This window comes from Ruditapes philippinarum, unplaced genomic scaffold (assembly GCF_026571515.1).
Source record: "Ruditapes philippinarum isolate M1 unplaced genomic scaffold, ASM2657151v2 ctg2317_1_1_1_1, whole genome shotgun sequence".
Lineage (NCBI taxonomy): Eukaryota > Metazoa > Mollusca > Bivalvia > Venerida > Veneridae > Ruditapes > Ruditapes philippinarum.
The window spans coordinates 110,517-132,679 of record NW_026860132.1 but is presented as its reverse complement, the minus strand read 5'-3'; the positions used below and the strand labels follow the sequence as shown (position 1 = coordinate 132,679).

General features: G+C 32.1%; 1 protein-coding gene across 10 annotated transcripts in view; it reads left to right on the top strand.

Moving 5' to 3' along the window:
- LOC132758994 (microtubule-actin cross-linking factor 1, isoforms 1/2/3/4/5-like) overlaps window positions 1–22,163 on the top strand; it is a 126,403-nt gene that overhangs the window by 93,830 nt on the left and 10,410 nt on the right. For all 10 annotated transcript variants that reach the window (XM_060750714.1, XM_060750723.1, XM_060750715.1 and 7 more), the window contains 8 exons: window positions 12,220–12,379; window positions 15,270–15,431; window positions 17,040–17,165; window positions 18,343–18,486; window positions 19,161–19,271; window positions 19,886–19,963; window positions 20,644–20,747; window positions 21,591–21,886. In XM_060750714.1, the coding sequence (XP_060606697.1) occupies window positions 12,220–12,379; window positions 15,270–15,431; window positions 17,040–17,165; window positions 18,343–18,486; window positions 19,161–19,271; window positions 19,886–19,963; window positions 20,644–20,747; window positions 21,591–21,886 (1,181 nt within the window). The remainder of the gene's footprint in view (window positions 1–12,219; window positions 12,380–15,269; window positions 15,432–17,039; window positions 17,166–18,342; window positions 18,487–19,160; window positions 19,272–19,885; window positions 19,964–20,643; window positions 20,748–21,590; window positions 21,887–22,163) is intronic.

The window sequence follows — 22,163 nt, the reverse complement described above, 5'->3', positions numbered from 1 at the left end:
TTCTGCATGATCAAACGTACATTGTCCGTGGCAAAATCGAAGTCAGACGGACCATGAATGATTTGGGATGCACCTCAAAATCGTTTAAATACCGTACACGTACTTCATGAAGGACTTTCTTTTGAACAATTAAAGGACATACTTTTACTACACTCAATCAAGTATTAATTTCTTAAATGTTTAAATACAAATAAATACTTTAAAATGTTCCTAACACAAAGCTACATTTAGTAAATAATGCATTAACTGTCCCTTTTAAATAATACGTTTGAGCTGCCCCCTCATACCTGTGTAAATTAAATGAAGTGTGACTCATTCATCACTCGGTATACTTCTAAAGTTACCGCCCACCGTGTAAGCTACGGTGAAGCTAGAAGCAATCCGAGTAGTAAATGTCAATCAAGAATGACTGGTGTGTAATTGAAAGTTTGTGACAAAAACAAATCATTTGCGTTCTAAAGTGGGGATTAACTGTTGTTAGTTGTTTCAATTGGATTAATTTACACACAAAATCAAGCTGGCGTCGGATTCTGGGACGGACATGGGCTCCGAAGAGGAGAAATGGGGCCAATTAGCAATACCGCGACTGATGATGTTTTCACCCAGGTAAAAACCTAGTCAGGTGAAATTTAAATGTAAACATGTACATTTTAAAATGTATAATAATTTACTACTGTGAGGAATATAACACGTTTTGGTATACTGATATGCTGTTAGGAAGATATTAGACAAGGAAGATTAATTAATTATTTAGAACACAGCTTGGAAAACGCTATCTGTTCTATATCGACCATGGCATCTGGCAATTGTATTTTGAGTCGGTGTTTATTTACATAAACAATAGATAGGACAGCATATGTTGTAGTAAAATAACAGCATTTTTAACTGTATATCAAACAATACATATTTTTTTGTAAACTTTTTCTTTGTTGCTCAATGCTGTGAAAAGGTATTAATTAACTCATTTATTTTGGAAACAAAGAGATTTCATGACAACAGGACAAGTTCCTAAATAGCTTTTTAAAATTTCCACCCTATTATTTTACATAAAATAGTTTCTTAAATAAGATACACAGGTATATAAAGTAGATATTTATAGGTATTAAAATTATAAATACCTTATAAAAATATTTTAACTCTGAAATACTATTTCTTATTCTTTTTTATTAAAATCATGCCACTATAAATACTCTAAGAAGTTTATGTTTATAAGACAATAGACCATGTCTCATGGTTTGAACATTATTATTAGATAATAAATTAAATAGAATTGTATTTGCATATACCTACAGAACTGTTTTAAAGCATGATCTATTATGTAACCTTATTAACTTTAAGGTGGCTTCTTTTTTATCAATATAAGAATTTAAAGATTGCCTCCCCCCCCCCCCTCCACCATTTCTCCATATAATCTTATAAAATATTTCCTTCTCCAAGTTAAATAGCAAATTCTACAGTCTTATCACATGGAGTAATGACTTTATCACCTATTTAACCAAGCTGTTTTAATCACTTATTCAGGTGTAATCTTGTGTCATTAACAAATACCTGTTGGCAATTGACATTTTGTCGATTTATACAAAACATTGGATGAGTCACCTAGTGCAAAAATCTATTTTACTTTCCAGTTGTAATAATTATTATGATAACAAAAGTAATTTTAGGTATTGTTTGGGTTTTGTTTCAAAGGCATACATGTTATGATTGTATTTGTAAAAACTTGAATGACTGTCTCCTTAAATTTCAATTCAAATATCTTTATTCACCCAGGTGAATAGCACATTAAAAGAAAGCACATTAAATTTTATTCAAATGCTGCTTTTTTGGGTTTTTTTTTAGGATACCCTGTATTAATCAATCATTACTCAACACACAAAAAACAATGTTTTACAATACAATCAATACCATAAAACAAAGGGACAAATATTATGCCCTTTTAAAAAGAATTTCTCATCTACAAACTCATAGATTGCCTGAGGTATATAAATGTGAGCCCTATAAATGTAGTTGTCAACTTGTCAGAATAAAATTCATGACATTACTTTGTGTAAATAAATTGTAATTTCCTTATTACTTTTAAAACAGATATGAGTTATTCAGAGTTGCATGCAATACTAAATTCACTGTATATTCTCTTTAAAATTTTGTTTTGATTTTTAAAAATCATTTTTTTTTAAAGTTTTTAAAACAGTTATTATATAGAAGTTGTATTTAGCGACCAAAATCTTGCTATTTCCCTTTTAACAATTGCCTTAACACTGTTTCTGAACTTACTGTTTTATGATTTATGATCTTCAAAATTAATTTAATTTTGTTTTGAATTTTAAAAGTGTTTAAAACAGTTATTATAATTATATTATATATATACATGCATGTCATATCTAACAAATAAAACTTTGAAATTTCCCCAGCAGCTGCTTTATGATATCAAGATTTTAAATTTCCAGTCATAACAAAGTCAAATCAAAATTTTGGAAAAAGAGATACAGTTTCCTGTTACATTCAGTACAGTTGATGGTGCATTTAAATTTTCATTGCACACACAGTTTACTATCATTAGATATGCAGCTTATTTAATAATATGATACTTGCAATAACTGATTTAACTGATGTAAACTTTCATTGAGAGATGAATGCTAGCCTAGCATATCAATTATTATGCTAACCGCATTTATTTTGAATTCAAATCACAAGCTGTACTGTAGGACACATTCTTGTGCTAGTTTTATCACATTTTAAATTCTGTATATTAGATAATAGAATAAAAAAAATGCATGCACTCCAAACCCCACGTGATGTTGAATTATGTAACATGCTCTGTTGGTTTGCAATATGACTGAAATTTTAATGATGTGTTTTGTGACAACTGATTCCACTCATGTCACCAGTACTGCAGACCAACATCTGTCAGCACATCCATGCTCTGCACTGTTTGCTCCAGTCATTACTTTGAAAATTTCCCTAAAATCATAGTTTTCTCGCAATTGGAAGATGGGCAAAATTTAAGACATTTTGTATGATAAGAGTTTAGGGAACTTTGATTTTAAAGTTATGTCCTGTCAAATCAGAATTCAAAACCAAAATAAGGGAAGCAGCAGTGGCTTAATGGTTTAGGTGTCTGTCCCAGAACGGGTAATGAACCCTACTTGGTTCATGACCATGTTCCTTCATATGACAACAGTACTGGTTGGTTCCAGGAAGTAGACTAGGAATTGATTAATAAAGTTGCAAGAACTTGTTTCGCTTAATGAATATGTTCAGTTGAAACAAGATGAGTCCAGTTTTCAAAACACTGTAACACTGCTTGATTTAACAAAAGACAAAGGAGACTTAAATCTTATAATGAACTGCGCCATGACAAAACCAACATAGTGCGTTTGCGACCAGCATGGATCCAGACCAGCCTGCGCGCAGTCTGATCAGGATCCATGCTGTTCGCTTACAAACCCTATAACAAGTAGAGAAAGTGATAGTGAAAGTGACTGCGCGGATGTGCAGGCTGGTCTGGATCCTTGCTGGTTGCAAACCCATTATGTTGGTTTTGTCATGGCGCGGCTCAAATGTAGTCAGTGATTAAACTAGACTTTGTCTATATTTGCAAACTATGGGCAGGTTGCTTGTGGCAGTAAGTTTTAGTCATTCGGTCAATCTCCTGGTTGGTATTTTAGGGCTCATGTAATTTACAAATGTTCTGTACACAATTGATTGAAAGCCATAAAATTTGAATTGTTTTATTGGTGTCCAGGAATTGTTGGTAAATATACCAGAGAAAGCAACAAAAGAAGTGCATACAATGGTCAGCAAATTAGATAAATATACCATAATAAAGGGAGGTAATTCACTTATAAGCAAATATTGCACATATGTCATTTATTGTGTGCAACTTTTCTCAGACCTGTGCTAGAAATGAATAATCTTTAATTGAATAAATATCAGACATTTTGTCTTGGCATATTTTATAGCATTATTGGGTCATTATTCCCAGTTGAAAATAGTATATTATTTTCCCAATCCACAGGAAAATATTCCCAATTGAAAGTTACAAAATGAAAATATTAAATAAAGAAAACCAACATCTTTAAAAATAAGGGCTTCATTACTGTAATAGTGCTTAAATGTTTGAAGATGCCATCCTTAGGACAGACAGATTTTTTTGCATTCATTTTATCACTGCAAAATTTCAGTCATTCATTTTTTCCCAATTTTTAACAAAACATCGCTGAAATTCCCAATGCCATGGGTATGGGTCATGTGAAAAAATCCCTGTTAATAGTATCATATTTTAGAAAGGACTTTGATTTGTTTGTGCTTTTGCAAAATTGTTTGTTTAGTACAAGTAGTAGTTTTAATTTTCAAGAGTTTAATATTGAATATTAAATCAATACAAATTTTGTGATAATATGATACTGAAACTATATGTATGTGGAGGGGGGTGACTTGGGGTTGAAATCATTAGTTTGACCACCCCCTCAGAGATTATAATTATATAGTTTTATAGACAATGTAAATAAGAATCACTCTACACTCATATGTAGGCTTTTAATAAAATATGTCAAATATCTGCCATGGCTATTGGTTGCTGTTTGTTTGTACTGTGTCTGACAACCACTTACCTAGCGAGATATCCATGTTGTTTTATAATAACTGATCCCCTAAATACCAGTCAGTCAGTATAATAACTGATCCCTGCTATGTAATTTAGTATAACTTAACCCTACCAGACTGGTCTCCTTCATGTTTTGCTAGACAAGGGTTATGTCACTGGGGTTATAAGAATTATTGACAACCAGTCAAGTGTACTATGGTCATGTATAATATGACAATTTTCTGTCTAATAGCCTTTGTATAATTGACAGGTCTGATAAGGCTGTGTGTGCATGGTTAATTTAGGTTAATTTGGTGTCTCACAAATTAATAGAAAATACATAGGGTTTGCTAATTAAAGTGGCATGCCTCCAGATTTATGCATAATGCTTACTTTCTGGAATTTTTGAAAATGTCTTCAAGGGTAAAATAGTGTGAAGTGAACAAAGATATATCTGCAAATGTCTCTAACAATTATAGTGAATTACCAAAAAGAGGTCAAAATATGCATGCCAAAATAAGCCCTTACTGCGTGTAAGTAACACAGTAGAAATAGTGATCAAAACTGCAAAATCAGTCATCAAATGCAAAAATATGTAACTTGTAAGTTATTACTTGAATGATAATCTTGAATTAAATAGAAATATCTGTCTACTTACTTTTCGTTATATTTTCTTGAAATATTTTGGAATATCTGGAGGCATGCAGCTTTAATATTATGCAAGCTAGCTACCAGAAATTTTTTCTCTAAAATGTCCAAAAAATTAAATTTATATGGTTTTATAAATAAAATAAAAATCACATGGGCATGCAAATAATAGTACTTCAAGGCTATAAGAAAAATTTGGAAAAAAGTGTAAGAAGGGTAATATTAAATGGTTTTAAAAAGTGAAATTTCAGCTTTGATAGCATTTATTGTTTAATGGACTGTGAAGTTTAAGCTCCAGTAAGTTAATTGGATATTTAAAGTCTGGTACAGTATGTATAGATTTGCTATTTTAAACAGGGATTAAATATACTAGTAAATATTAAATTATTAAATGTACCAAAGACTTTGGATTTAAAAAAAAATGTCTTAATAGGTACCAAGCTGTTATTAGGTTCCAATCTGCTGTTCAATTCTATATTTTGATAGATATTTATTAATCAAATTAATATTTATAAAGCTGCAGCTTGATAATTATTGAATATTTAGATAGATTAACTGAACATTTGTCCTCCTGTTCATATTAAAATATTTGCCTATCTCCCTTTTATGAATAACACCATTTGTATTTTTCTTCAAGAAAAAAATTATCTCCCTTTTTTGTGTAACACCATTTGTATTTTAATTACTTGAAAGAAAAAAAAACACAATTATCTCCCTTTTTAAGCTTAACACCATTTGTATTTGGTACTGGTGTAAGTTATATCTGTGTTTCATGTATTGCATAAATGAAGATACAAATGTAAGATTTTGCTGTTTCAAGTTTTGCAGAAGAAGCAGGGTTCGAACATGTTTGGTTTGTTTCTGAATAGTAAGTTTTTGCAGTTTTGAATATCCCCTTTATATGAAAAAGAGTTCAACCCATTGCGAACAACAGGCACTTTTTATATGCCCGAAAGAATTTCGGGCATATTATGTTATACCCCCTGGCGTCCGTCTGTCCGTCCGTACGTCCGTCCGTCCGTTAGCAATTTGGTTTCCGGAGCATAACTTAAGTTCCATTTGGCCCACAGTGTTCAAACTTCATAGGATGATTGTCCATATTGGGTAGAAGACCCCTATTGATTTTGGGGTCACAAGGTTAAAGGTCAAGGTCACTATGACCTTAAAACTGAAAACAGTTTCCGGAGCATAACTTAAGTTCCATTTGGCCCACAGTGTTCAAACTTCACAGGATGATTGTCCATATTGGGTAGAAGACCCCTATTGATTTTGGGGTCACAAGGTCAAAGGTCAAGGTCACTATGACCTTAAAACTGAAAACAGTTTCCGGAGCATAACTTAAGTTCCATTTGGCCCACAGTGTTCAAACTTCATAGGATGATTGTCCATATTAGGTAGAAGATCCCTTTTTATTTTGGGGTCACAAGGTCAAAGGTCAAGGTCACTATTACCTTAAAACTGAAAACAGTTTCCGGAGCATAACTTAAGTTCCATTTGGCCCACAGTGTTCAAACTTCATAGGATGATTGTCCATATTGGGTTGAAGACCCCTATTGATTTTGGGGTCACAAGGTCAAAGGTCAAGGTCACTATTACTTAGAAATTGAAAACAGTTTCTTTAGCATAACTTAAGTTCAATTTGGCCCACAGTATTCAAACTTCATAGGATGATTGTCCATATTAGGTAGAAGACTCCTATTGATTTTGGGGTCACAAGGTCAAAAGTCAAGGTCACTATGACCTTAAAACTGAAAACAGTTGTTGGAACATAACTTAAGTTTGATTTGGCCCACTGTGTTTAAACTTCATAGTATGATTGTCCATATTGGGTAGAAGACCCGTATTGATTTTGGGGTCACAAGGTCAAAAGTCAAGGTCACTATTACCTTAGAAATGAAAACAGTTTCCGGGGCATAACTTAAGTTCCATTTGGACCACGATATTGAAACTTCAAAGGATGATTGTTTTGTGAAGGAGTTAATACTTTATTTAATTCCCATGTCTTACAAATTCTTCATCTTTACTAAAAAAAAATAAATCACTTTCGGGCATATAATGCTCCGCCTAGCGGTGCTCTTGTTTCCCATTGTTACTAGAAAATGGTCCATCCAGTTTTTCACCACCCTGTTATCCTTATGTGATTGAGAGAAAAAGAAATGAATTGTAGAGCTTTTAAAAACCCTTGGCAGATGTATCCAAAATAACTTATTGTTTCAAACTCACAGTTTACCAATTTGGACATGGTATTAAAATTTGTGAATGCCTTCTGAACAGATGTTGTATTTTGTGATAAGTCTTGTTGAACCAATTTTTTTGCTTAAATGATATAATACATTCAATGTGGTGTTTTTGGGATTTGGGTATACTTGTATTGTTTGTAATTTTAGGGATAGTGTGTTGATGTACATTCTTGATAAAAAAATCTATGTTTAAATGATAATTTACATAGGGACCTTATAGTATATTAAAGACTCAACACTTTGATTTCATTCTGCAAACATTTTTTAAGCCATGTAAAAAATAATTGTAAATCAATTTGTCGGTCGGGGGTTGCGTTCATCGAACGCCTCCTTTCCTTGTTAATCTTGTTTGTCATATTTTTTTAATATGAACAATATTTTCATATTCTCTTCTTTCAGTATCAAAGTATGCATGCCTTTCTAGAATAAAATTAATGACAAAAAAATAACATGTATTTTTTTGCCTAATGTAATGAACTTCTGGATAAATGAAAAAAATAATGACTGTAGCTTTGTTAGATGGTTGACATATTAATTACTTTCAAGACAAACCGATATTGACCAGCTACAAACACTCCATATAGATTGGGATACAATAAAAAATAGCAATGACTTACAATAGACAGATTCTTAATTACAGATCTAGCCTAGATTAGATTTTATCTTCCAACTTAATTTACGATGTATTATATAGATTGGGGGTTGTTTCAAACTATTTGTGAAATAAAATGAAACACTGTTTTTCTGAAGCAGAGATCAAAAGATTGTTCTGAAGTTTATAATATATGATGAGAGGAAAAAAATGTGAATGTTTGATTAGATTTTTTAGTGAAAAATGGAAAAAATCAAGTTATTTAATCAAAAACCATGAATATAATTATATTGACTACAATTTTAAATGTCCCAAAATTATGAAAATGTCATTATGCCTGTTGAATTGAACCATACAAATAATGGCCATGCATCAGTGAATCTTTAAAATGAATTGTATAACATATCCTTCTTTCTGACTAAAATGTAATTTATTTGTATTTTAGGCAAATTTCTATCCTGAGAAATAAATGTTTGCCATTTAAAATCAGATTATTTTCATGCTCTGGAAATCAGCTGAAATTTTTCATCTATCTATAAGTTATTGATATAGTTAAAAATGGGAGCAAGATAAAAAGCATACAAATTGTAAATATGTGTATATAAAATCATAACTTTATAATCTTCATGGCAGGCAAAAAAATCATCAAATTTATCTATAAAAGTATAATTATGCATTTTCATTTCTTGTTTAGTCTAAAAAAAACTTGATGTTTTATAATATTCCTTAAATGGTTTTATTTTGTTACATTTTTGCTGAATATATAAAGAAGTGAGAGATGTTGCATAATTTTCATTATCCCTCATGTACAGACTCGATCAAACTGCAGTCTGCAATTTTCTTGTGCAGTGTTGCAGCTGTAAAAAGTTGCCCCCTACTTCACTTCAGTATTGTTATATTTTTGAGGAATGTTGCACTTTTCCATTATCCCTCCTGAACATACAACTGAGTCTGCAATGTTCATTTATTTGGTTGTTTTAATTGCTTCGGAGATGTAGATATTTGAACAAGGTTTTTTAAAGGCTCCCTTACTATAATAATATATTGTTACATTCTAGCTATGTACCATTCAGTTTTGCTTGTAAATTAAGGATCCATGACTTTTTTTTTGCATTAAAATTCATTGCAAGAAAAATGGTATGCAAGTTAGTGGTCTACTTGTTTTCCAAAAAAGGTATTTTTCGGAAAGAAATTTGTAAGATGGTTTCACAAAAATAAGTTTTTATTCTTACATTTTAGTTTAGAAAAATAAGAAATAGGATTGACATGCAGGTCCAAGCCATGCCACATTATCTAGGGGCTTGAATATATGTTTTGTTATTAGAATCACAAAAAGCCATATTAAAGAGGCCAGTACCACCACATATAATTATCTAATGTTATGTCAACAAAAATTGATAATTGTAACTTGTAAGAGATCTTACCAAAGAAAAGTTGATTTGTTTAAAATAATGTTAGCTTAAAATACAAGCAAGCTGTGGTTTATAGCAGAGAAACACAACCTCTTATATGTTGTGAAAATGTCCTTGAATTGTTTCCATTAAGTATTTAAATAAGTATATCAATGATTTAATGTTGTCAAAATATTTATGGAAGTATTTTCTTTTTTTTGTAAAATAGATTATAAACTTCTCTATCAGATCCATTAAGTGGTTTAGCTTCTTTTTTGGTGTGCACCAATAAGAAATATAAGTTTTGATCTTAATATTATACTTGTGAAAATATTGACTCTATCAGTGGAAGTTAGGAACACCTGCCTGCCTTATGTAAATATTAAGTGAAGAAGTAATGCAGATGATATGGATTTTGTAGATTTTAAGCTATATTAAGAAAGCTCACCGAGTCTGAATTTTCTCTATTGTTTGAAATTGGCCGATGTTTTGGGTGTGCAGATATAATATTGTCTGATGTTGGAGTTCATTGTTTAAGTCTGACAGACCCCTGGTTGCCATGGTTTCTAAAATATGATTTAGTTTAATATTTTTACAAACTTTAAAGTTAGTTAATCAGGGTCAAGGTCAGGTAAACTGGACTGAAAATAAGGCTGTTTTCTGCTTGTCTTAGATGTTGAGATGACATCCAATATTCTTGTTTCCAATGTCCAAAACATTATAGTTATCAAGTACATGTATTTAATATATAGCTATATGCATTTGTTCTGAGAATTCCATACTTTATACATAGAGTCTCTGTCTTCATTGTGAATATAAAATGAAGTAAGAAGAGCAAAATATTCAAAAGGAATCAACCAATTATTGAAACCCAGCCAAATCTTCCCAATTTTAATAAATGATAAGTCAATCTGGAAGTGTTACAATTTCACTTTAAATTTTGTTCTCTGGAAGCCCGTATGTAAACAAACACGTTAGATTTTTCCTTTCAATTAAAGCCATATAACCGTATAAAGATTACACTAAAATTTTATTTTTGCTATATATAGTTTATTTAAAGAGATTTTGATATTTTATGTAAATAAAGGATCTCAGAATGAAGTGGGATTTAATGTCTGGTATAAGGTCACAGATAGTGATATTTAAATTTTTGATTGATCTATTTTAACGATTATTTTTAGTGAAAAAAAAATCGAATTTGTAGAGGGAGAAAAAAATTAGGTCAGTTGATACATTGCCAGACTAATATTTTGATAAATGATATGATATAATGATAAGTTTAAAATGAATTGTATGGAAACCAGTGTGACAGTAATTTAAATATTCATATAATTATAGACTTTATTTATACAAATTTAATGGCAAATATACATGTACCTCAGATTCAGAAAAGAATATGTTGTTACTTCTTTAAAAAAAGGGGCAAACATGAAATTTATGACATTTAAAAAATGTTTTTGAGCAATGTAATGCTAGATACTTGTTAACAAAAAAAATAAAAGTAGTGCTTAATGTGAATAAATAATTATATACTGGTAATTTGAGGAGATTTACTGGATTTCAAGCATTTAATATAGCCAAATATATAACTTCATGCTAATAATCTGATTTTGCCTTTAAATTTAATCATTATATAAGCATTTATCAGTCATGCATTATAAGTGGCTGTTTTACCAGGCACAAGATTGTTCACTTTTAAATTACCAATTTTATATAGATATCCCTAGAACTACATGTAGCAATGGACATCCACAAAATAAGATTTCATATAAAATTATCAACATATTGCATGTACTGAACACATTTCAATACTGTCCATTACTCTGTGGAGAGTTTATTATATTCCATGCGCTTATGGTAACATCATCGGTTGACCTAAATTCTTTTAATCTTTTTAGACGGGCCACAGTGTTTGAGAAGTAGGCAATTGAACTATTTACATATTTATTTAGACTATGGTTTGACATTACAGGTCACTTTCTGACCAAATAAAACCCAGATAGTAACAGTGGACCAAAGGTTTTTATCATAATATGAATGGGGAAAAGCTCGACTTTCACTATCTACCAATTTTGTTCACTAATTTGCATTTTGTATTTGCTTTTCAGGCGATAAAAGTTGTTAAAATAGGGCTTTTAAACTTGGCACGATGTCATAGAATTTACATATATGTTTAACTCAAATACAAATATAACCGCTGGTGTAAACTATATAGGGCATACTATGGTATCGTTACTAACGTCATTGTGGTCATCTTAAAATGTTAAAAGACTGTGATCATCATCATACAGTTTTGAGAATGTTATATGAAATGGCAGGGAAAATGAAGTTAAATTTCATGTGTTAATAAAAGAGTGCATGAACAATTAATTTCGCACAAAAAATCTCAGATTTGTTGCTTCAACTCAGATTGCAAGATAAATGAATTTATATTTTTTTGTTTATGAATAAAAGGGAATTGTCTACGACCATTGTAACAGTCATACAATGAAGCTGCAAGCTTTATAAAGTGATAATTATATTATGTCCCACTGTATGTTTAAGTTTGCTTGATCTCTTTCCATTTGTCAAGCACTGTTTGGCAAGAAAAGATATTCTCAAGAAGAACAAAAAAATTTTGTTGCAAAACATTATTTCTTACAAAATCAGAACATTACTTTCTGTAAGCTTTGACACAGTGAGCTATGTTTTTAAAGGTCATCACTTGTCCAGTATTTTGTACATATTTATTGATAATAAAAAGTCGTAATTGTCTATTTTCAGTCAAAACAAACTGGACGAGGCCTTGTTGACCTCTGGGCGAGTTGCCGACGCCCTGAGCTCGATGCTGGAATGGCTAGGCAAGGTACAGTCCAGCCTCGGAGAGGACCAGCCCATCCTAGGTGACCTTGACACTGTCAGTATGCTGATTGAGCAACATAAGGTAAGTTTATTGGATATTAGACAATCTCTTCTTTCTGATTGGCTCGTTTGAATTTTTAAATTTGAAAATCAACCAATCAAATTTTAGCATTGATCTGAAAGCCAATGATAATGATTTTAAATTTGTAATCAATCAAATGTTTAAGTATCTAAGCTAATCATGTGAGATCTTGAACATGTACTGGAGAATTTTTCAATAAGATAGATTGATAAGTTTTAACAGATTTGTAAATTTTTTTGTTTTGTAAAGAAATGTTCCCTTTGTGTTGACTCATAATTTTGCCCTTTGAAATGACAATGTTATCATTTTAGCTTCATTTTCTATGTGGTAGTCTGATCACATATACACTTTGTAAACAAGTATTTCATATTATAAGTGACAGAATGATATTGATTTAAGGGGTCATTGTTATAAACAAATGGAGAGAAAATGTTATTGTTTATTTATGTGGACTTTGCATAATTCAGTGTTTTATTATGTAATAAAAAAACCCACATGATTTATATATGTTGTGCACATTATTCATCAATGAATAAACAATGTTATTTATATATTGTTGACATTTTTACATTGGTAAGAAGTATTTATTTACTGGTATCATAAATGAACCATAATTATGTCAAATATTCAAGCTGGACAATGTAACACACTATAACTTATATCATTTATTTATCTCGAGACTGGGATGGACCTTTGTGACCACTGGCAGCCTGGACTTATATCTCTTTCCTACACATATATAAAAATTCAAATTTTGCTATGATATTTATCTAGCTAATAGAAAAATGAAAAGGTCATAAGGTTCTTCCCATGATTTCCCATTTGTGCCTGATATATATTTATATGAAGGGAGAAGAGGTCATGAACAGGAAATTATACTAAGAAAAGTTACTCGAAAAAAAAAGCCTGATGCAGCTGGGATTCGAACCATTGGGTCTTTTGACTGCCTGTCCAGTATGCTAACAATTAACACCTCCGCAGCTTAATAATGCACGGTTGAATATAATATAAAATTAAGTTTCCTGCCATCATTCATTAGCTAGAAATGCTGCTACATGACAATGAAAATGTACATCCTTTTGAATTTTTAAAGAAACTTTAATTGAAAAATTTGAAGATGGTAAAAAAAATTTTCATTTTTATTCTAAAACAAAGGAGATTACAGCTAGGATAATGGAAAGTCATCGGAATGTAGAGGTACGAAATAGAGGGAGAATCATTATAGAAAACTTGATGTTGCTTACAATACAGTTATGTGGTTAGATAAAACAGTTGCTGTGGTCTCGTATGGACGTTGAAGGCTTTGTTTTGTTATAAAAAAAATATGAGCCGCATCATGACAAAACTAACATAATGGGTTTGCGACCAGCATGGATCCAGACCAGCCTGCGCATCTGAGGGCAGTCTGATCAGGATCCATGCTGTTCGCTTACAAACCCTATTACAAGTAGAGAAACTGATAGCGAACAGCATGGATCCTGATCAGACTGTGCGGATGTGGCTCATATATATATAGTCAATGCATAGTTACACTCCATGTTTTTATGTTATGTTGCATTTAAGAGCATTCTCTTAGGGAACGTTTTAGTATATAAATTTTTAATGCACAATTTTTGGGACAATTTATTTTTTTGCTTTAGCCATTTGATAATTTTTTATGGCAATTTTGGCATAAAAGATGTGAGTTAAGTTAGTTATTTTAAAGATTATTCATGGATTGGAATTGTGTATACATAGGTAGAGCTGTAGTAATAAGGTGGGTTTTTTGCACCATTTATTTTGGCAGCATGAATTTTTATCAGTTCAGCTTTAAAGTAATGAAATAATCTAGTTAGAATAAATATGCATTTAGTTAGTATTATAGGGTTACTTTATTACCATTTAATAAATTTTAATAACTTGCTATTCAAATTGTGGGTCAGCCCATCCCAAAAATGGTTTTAAATGCTCCAATCTTATGGGGGCACTCACTGTAAAGTCTACAGGAACGCTTGAAATGGACAATTTGTGTCTACTCTTTTATGTGTTCAATGTTTAAAAATGAAAATTTTCTGGAAAACATTCACTAAAAAGACATTTATGGAGCTTTAAGTCTAGAAGATCAGAATTGTAAACACTAAAGGAGCAAAATTAATTAAGGGGAGCGGTGGCCTTGTGATTAAGGTGTCTGCCTCTCAACCTCTCAACCCAAGGAACATGGGTTCGAGCCCTACTCTGGTGATGACCATGTCCCTTCATATGACACCAGTTCTGGTTGGTTCCAGGAAACAGACTCGAAAGTGATTTATATAAGTTGCAAGGACAGTTGTTTTGCAATTGAGCTTAAGATAGATATGTTTAAACTAGCAAAATAAATGTAACTTGTCAAAAATACTAATTTTGAAGTGAGAATTTGATGTTGTAGTTCTATTTTAAGAAATAAAATGTTGTCCTGTCAGGATTTGACTTGTGTCATTGAGAAAATCTTTGCATGCATCTTTTTCAATATTTTATGAGCTACTTATGATTTATTTTTGAAAAAAATCATTTCAAGTGATTTTTCTATACATATAGTTAGTAAATCAAAGGTATATAATTTAATGAACTAGGTATTTTAGTTTGTTCATTTAATGAATGAAACATAAACCTAATTATTAGTTGACATGCCTTAGATAGTGTTTATTTATCATTTTTGTTCTCACAATGTTGCACATTAGTTATATTTTGGATGTTATTTATAATCCCTAGATTGACGGCCTATACTTGAAGCATTATTTTCATCTTAGTAGCAAATTTTGTTCAGTCTAACATCAACTTACATGCAATTTAACCATTTATTGTTTCTCTGACATCATCTAAAATCGTTACAAAGCACATTCAGTAACATTGTTCTATATTTGTTTCATTTCAGGCACTACAGCAAGAGTTATCCGCCCGGGAGCAGACGGTCGCAGCAATGAAAGCCTCGGGTAACTTGCCTCCAATACAGATGGAAGAGTTGAACAGTCTGTGGGAGTCTGTGAACATGTTGAGTGAAGTGAGAGAGGCAAAGCTGAAGGAGTCATTACAACTGGTATGAATTGTCCCTTTTTGTTGCATTTTTAGCTGAACCATATGAATAATAGGGAGAGCCTTTAGTTTATTATGTCTCCCCCACCTCGGGGGGAGACATATTGTTTTTGCCCTGTCCGTCCGTCCGTCAGTCCGTCCGTCCGTCAGTCCGTCCGTCAGTCCGTCAGTCCGTCCGTCCGTCCATTCTTCGTTTCCGGACGATAACTAGAGTTCCTTTTGACCTACAGCCCTCAAACTTCATAGGATGATTGGTCTTATAGAGCTGATGATCCCTATTGTTTTTGGGGTCAGTAGGTCAAAGGTCAAGGTCACAGTGACCGTTGGTCAATTTCTCGTTTCCGGATGATAACTAGAGTTCCTTTTGACCTACAGCCCTCAAACTTCATAGGATGATTGGTCTTATAGAGCAGATGATCCCTATTGTTTTTGGGGTCAGTAGGTCAAAGGTCAAGGTCACAGTGACCGTTGGTCAATTTCTCGTTTCCGGATGATAACTAGAGTTCCTTTTGACCTACAGCCCTCAAACTTCATAGGATGATTGGTCTTATAGAGCAGATGATCCCTATTGTTTTTGGGGTCAGTAGGTCAAAGGTCAAGGTCACAGTGCAGTGGGGGAGACATGCGCTTTTTTACAAAAGCATCCTCTAGTTTTTATTGCATTTTCAGCTATGTGAAGAATAAGGAGAGCTTTTGCCAAGGTGTCGGTGTCACACTTGGTTAAGTTTCTGAGTGCATGTTGGTATTATCTAAACTACTAAAGGGAATGTGTTGAAACCTCATACACTTATTTGGGAGCATAAGAGGAGGTCACTGCCCAAAGCCCATAAGTTAAACATGGATTTTGACAAAATTATGGCCCTTTCTGAACTTTTTTTTTTGAAATTCTACATTATCTACATTATCCATTATCCTTGTTTTACTATCAAGCTGTACACTATCCCTGTGATAGAGAAAAACTCCTTCTCATAATAGAATGACTAGTCTGATACATATTTCTAATCTCTTTTAATAATCCAGTATTTTTAAAAAAAGTCCTTGTTACTCAAATTTGACATGAACAGTATGATATTTAATAGTTATCATATTGAAAAGTGTTATTTAATTTTCTGTCTAGTCATTGTTCTTTATCACAGGCTTTCAACATAGCTACTTGACATAAAGATTATTTTGCAAAAAGAGGAAGTCCTATCCCTTTCAAAACTGATTTAAAAAGGCTTATTCAAATCTGTTTCCTGTAAGGTTGAGAGTTTAAATATGTTACTTTATTCATTCAAAAAAAAATGTTTTAGAATGAATTTCCCACCATGCAATGCACTAAAGATAGCCATCTGCTAGTCAATGATGGGGGTTGTCTCAAACTAGTTTTGAATGTTTTTCCTTTGGCTGGAGAGTTCCAAGCCCTGCTAGTCAATGATTGGGGTTGTCTCAAACTAGTTTTGAATGTTTTTCCTTTGGCTGGAGAGTTCCAAGCCCTGCTAGTCAATGATTGGGGTTGTCTCAAACTAGTTTTGAATGTTTTTCTTTTGTATTTCCACAGGAGCTGCTCCTAGTCAATGATAGGGGTTGTGTCAAACTAGTTTTGAATGTTTTTACTTTTGTATTTCCACAGGCTGAAGAGTTCCAGGGAGTTGTACAAGTTATGAGGGAATTTTTACCTCAGGCCGAGGCTGAACTTAAGTTCAAATCTTTGCCAGAAGATGAAGTTGCTATAATACAACTTATAGAAAAACATGAGGTAAAGCAACGTTTTAAGACTTAAGCACATATAGTCAGTATTTGATTTGTAGCTTGATTGGAAAGCTATTGTTATTACCCTGACATCACTGTAACATTGTTCTCTGCAAAAGAAATCTGTGAAAGGGAATTAGTTTAATCTTCCTTACATACAGGTTGCCTGTGATTATCTAACAGGATCTTCACATATCCCATAACTCTTGAGTTACCTTCTAACAAAGTTATGCCCCTTTTCTTATTGTCAAACACTGAGAGTAGTAGAGGGAATGGGTGAAGTAGGTCAATAAACTTATAACTTATAAGTGTCCTAAATGTTTAGTTATGGATGCTTTGGTCTAAGTTAAGACCTTTTTGGTTTTAATTATGAAATTATGACTTGTTATAAGAGGGTTTTTTTAATCTAGAATAAAATTAATAGTTTGATCAGTAAGGAATTCTCAATTGAATGAATTTATGACATTTATTAGTTTATGAGAAATGTTTTGCTCTAACTAAATACATAGTTAACCTTTATATTTTGGCTGTAAATTTTTAATTTTTTGCAAAACATGGATTGTTTATTAACTGATTAAAGGTTGTCTTTGTATTTTATGTAAGAAGGGCAGGGGAAAAACAGGTATTAGAGTATGATTCATTAAGGTATATCAGAGGTTTTACAAGGAAGATAATTACGCAGTTTTTGGTATGATTTTTAATCAAGGAAATGTTATTTGTCAATAAACCAAGTTCATGCTTAACCTTTGCTAGTTAGTAAACAGTGATTTGATAGTGATATTTTGGTTAATGTTTGTATTATATTGAAATGGCTTTAAATAGTGATATTTTGGTAACATTTAATGCTGAATAAATGTAATGGTTATGTTTTATGTTATGTTATATTGGTTAATGTAATATATATAACAGGTAAATAATTAACTAAATTGACCAAAACCAAACAAAACCATTCTAAAAATCAATCAAGCATACAGCAAGACATTCAGACCAGTTTCAACATAAGAAATCAAGCAGAGATTATTATAGACATAGTATAAAAAATAGTTTGGCGCTTCTTTAGCAAGAGGTAGTCTTCCTCAACCAGTAAAGCTGGGATGGTGCTATAGGAATGTTATTGTCTTGACGTAACTTAAAAACACAAACATTATAAAAGTAAAAAATACCATGATATTATATAATTGCAGAAATTCCAAGCAGAGTTACGGGATCATCAGGAAGGAGTAGATAAGATCAAATTGTTAGCCGAGGAAATCTTGCTCAACTGTCACCCAAATGCCATTAGATTTGTCAAATATTACCTAACCATTACACAGACGAGATGGGATCAGGTAAACTTGCTAGTCATTCGAGTTATCATTGTTGTATAGTGAATAATAAGGATCTTCAACATTCTTTTTAGAGCGTCTGTGTCCGAGTGGTTTATTTTGACTTCAAACCCTTTGCCCCTCACCATTGTGAAATTGTGGGTTTGAATCCTGACAGGAACTTTGGATTCATTCATGTGAGAAAGCTATACAGCTAGCTTACAAAACGTTGTTGGTTCTCCTCGGGTTCCCGTTTGTGCCTAAAATAATGCACAGAAAGACAATTGAGGTCTTCTTCTACCAATAAAGCTGGAATGTCGCCTGTGTTGGTGTGACACAAAACCAAACCAACAAACATTTCTATAGTTATAATTGATTAACTATAAAATAAAGGGAGCTTCATTGTAAAGGGTTAAGATGGGTATTAACTTTTAAACTGCTGAGGTATGTAATGAATTTTTCCTGCTGTGAATGTGGAATATTCCATCTGATGTGTGTAAGAATATAATTAAAAATGTCCAACAAACAGTTTAAAGACTGGTCACACTGCAAAGATATGAAGACTGGCCTAGCTCTATATTTGCAGCAAAGGCTGATCACTTGTTTGCAGTAGGTTAGATATTAATTAAGAGTAATGTATCTCATCGACCAAAAGAATGAAAAAAAAAAGTCATATTGGGTATGTTTTATATTAACAGTTATTACAACGTGCTAAATCTAGAGAACACAGATTACAGGACGCCTTACGTGCCATACAAGGTAACGCAGCTTTGGTGGAGGAGCTATTGTCATGGTTGACAGATGCTCAGGTTTGTGAATGTTTATTTATTTATATTTCTTTCTTTTTTTTGGCATGTAACTGTTTGGCATGTTATGCTCCATGAGGTGTCTGTGGCTGTGTGATTAAGTACATTAAGCCATGCAAGTGTCATTGGATTATTCCATGTAAGAAATCTACCTAGCTAGCTAACGGAATGTTGGTGGTTCTACTCAGGTGCCGGTTATGCTTCAGTGTTATTGAAATGGACAGGTTTTGAACATTGAAGGATTTTAAAGTATGGAAAAACTAAATTATGACCCACCAACGACGCAGTTGTGACAATGTTGGCTTGGGTCTTTTGTTATAGATGTTGCACTCGAAAGGTTTATAATGGTGCATTATGCCTTCATTTACTAGATAAAAATAGGAAATTCACAATGGTACAGCCCATGTCCAAACTCCAGCCCAACAACCAAAAAATGTTTAGCATTTCCTACTAAAAAAAACAAGAATAAAGATCAACAAGGCAAAGGCAACGTTCACAGGATGCAACATTAAAAAAATTCCTTCTTGTGTATTAAGTGTAAAATTTATTAAGTCATTGCTGGGTGCTCTTATAAGAACTGTCTAGAACATATTTCTAATATTTGTCATGTTGTACAGGTGCTATTATCTACCAAAGAGAAAGATCCTGTTCCAGATGATGTAGGGGTTGTTGATACACTATGTAAAGAACATGCAGTAAGTATTCTTAAATATTTTAAAACAATTGCATTTATATAAATAAGCTCTACAAGAATGCTCACAAAATCTATATGAATATAATCTGTATGAAGTATGAGTCAAAGAAATTGGACAAGGGCGCCAGTGGCTGAGTGGTTAAGATTGTTGACTTCAGACTGTTTGCTCCTTCCTGCTGTAGGTTTGAATCCAAACAGGGACTTCAAGCTAACAGAACATCTGTGGTTCTACTCAGGTGCCCGTTTGTGCTTGAAATGTTTGTGCATGGAAGGTCTTCCTCCACCAGTAAAGATGGAAAGTCACCATGTGACCTATACTGTGTTGGTGTGATGTAAAACCCAACCAAAAATAAAGAAATAAGAATTTGACAAACAAAGGTAAATGTAAACTTCAGCTTGATGTTTAGGTTCATATACTGGTTAAACACTGACTATTTGTATGTTTTGAATATTTCACAAACAATTAAGTTGTATTTGAATTAGTAATTGTTACAAAATAGTGTACAGTCAATTAGACTTGTTTCATTAAGATGATTGTAAAATGTAATGAAAGTAAATTGTAAAGTTGTTTAAAATCATAAGTCGGCCATGCCATTCGCACATACAAACACTATAAATGGACATCATAATCATCATTCATTTCTATTAGAATAAGTGTTACAATGTACAATACAATTTCAGGAATTTCACGAAGAAATTAACAGTAAGAATGCAGATGTGGAAAGATTAACTAAAATTTTACAACACGATCCAAAATCGCCCGGTGGACCTAGAAATTTTGGAAGGTTAGTTAATTAATAAAATTGTGCAGGTAGTTGAAACCATCTTAATGCAGACTGAAACGAAATTAATTGTTTCTGTCTAAATATAAAATTTCATGAAATAGTCTTAAATTTGAAATTGGATAAGGTTTTTTGTTTACCAGTAAGTTTGAAAATCAACCAATCAAGGACTTTGGATGATCGGTTAAACAAGAAGTTGGTAGGTCTCATTAATGTGGTGGAAACTGTAGATATTTCAATATTCTGTATTTCTGTATCTATAAGACTTACGGATCTGAAAAGTGTAGAAATTTGCCTTTGACTTGCTGAAGCAATTAATGCTCGGACATTTGTATTTCTAATGTATGTCCTAACACTAACAATGCCGAGTTTGCATATTGGATTTGCATTGCTTTGAATTAGGTACTTCCCTTTGCTGCTCAGAAATGATTTCAAAATCTGTTAGCTAGAATTGAGTATAACGTACCTGGTCAGATTGCGAAGCATTATGATCATCGCTTGATATTCAAAGAACTTATTTAAGACTAATCGGATAAAAGTGAAAATAATAAAAATATATTTATTAAGAGAAGGTAACAAATTAAGACTATACAACAGCAATCATACATATTTTATTTCCAATATGGCCTTCTGAAAAGAAAATAACAACAACAGCAACAGAACATGCATAATGGGACAAAACTATAACATGTTGATATCAAGAATTGATTTAAAATGAAGTCCATCCAAATGACTGATTTAAAATGAATTCCATCCAAATGACAGTGCAAAATTTCTTATCTTGGTAAATTTTGATATTGCTACTATTTATATATGAATTTAAAAATCTGTTCTATATAATTTCAGTCATTCAAGATTAAATGAAATCGACGGACATAATCCACGAGTTATAGCGTTACAAAATCGGTGGAGAACTGTATGGAGAACGAGCGTGGATAGAAAAAAGAAATTAGAGGATGCTTTAGATACATTGATGGAAATAGAGAGTATTAAAAACTTTGACTTTGAATTGTGGAAAGCACGTTATTTAAAATGGTTACAAACAAAGAAAATGAGAATAACGGATTTCTTTAGACGGCAGGATAAAGATGGCGATGGTTTCTTGTCACGAGATGAGTTTGTAAACGGAATGTTACATTCAGGTAAGAATATGTACAGGTTTAATTTTTGCAAATTTTATGTAGAATATATAATTGTCATATTATATTTAAATCGTCAGATATTTAATTGAAAGTTTCAGTTGATATGAGTATATTCAGCTGACTTTAATGTGTGTGAAAAGTTTTATATCATTCACTTACACTGTTTTTTGAGAATAATGATTCCAATTGTGAAAAATTATCCGAAATTGAAATTTTCACTCCAAGAAAAGCTCAAAAAATTTATTTTCATTATTTTTCGAGTACACTTCTTAATTAT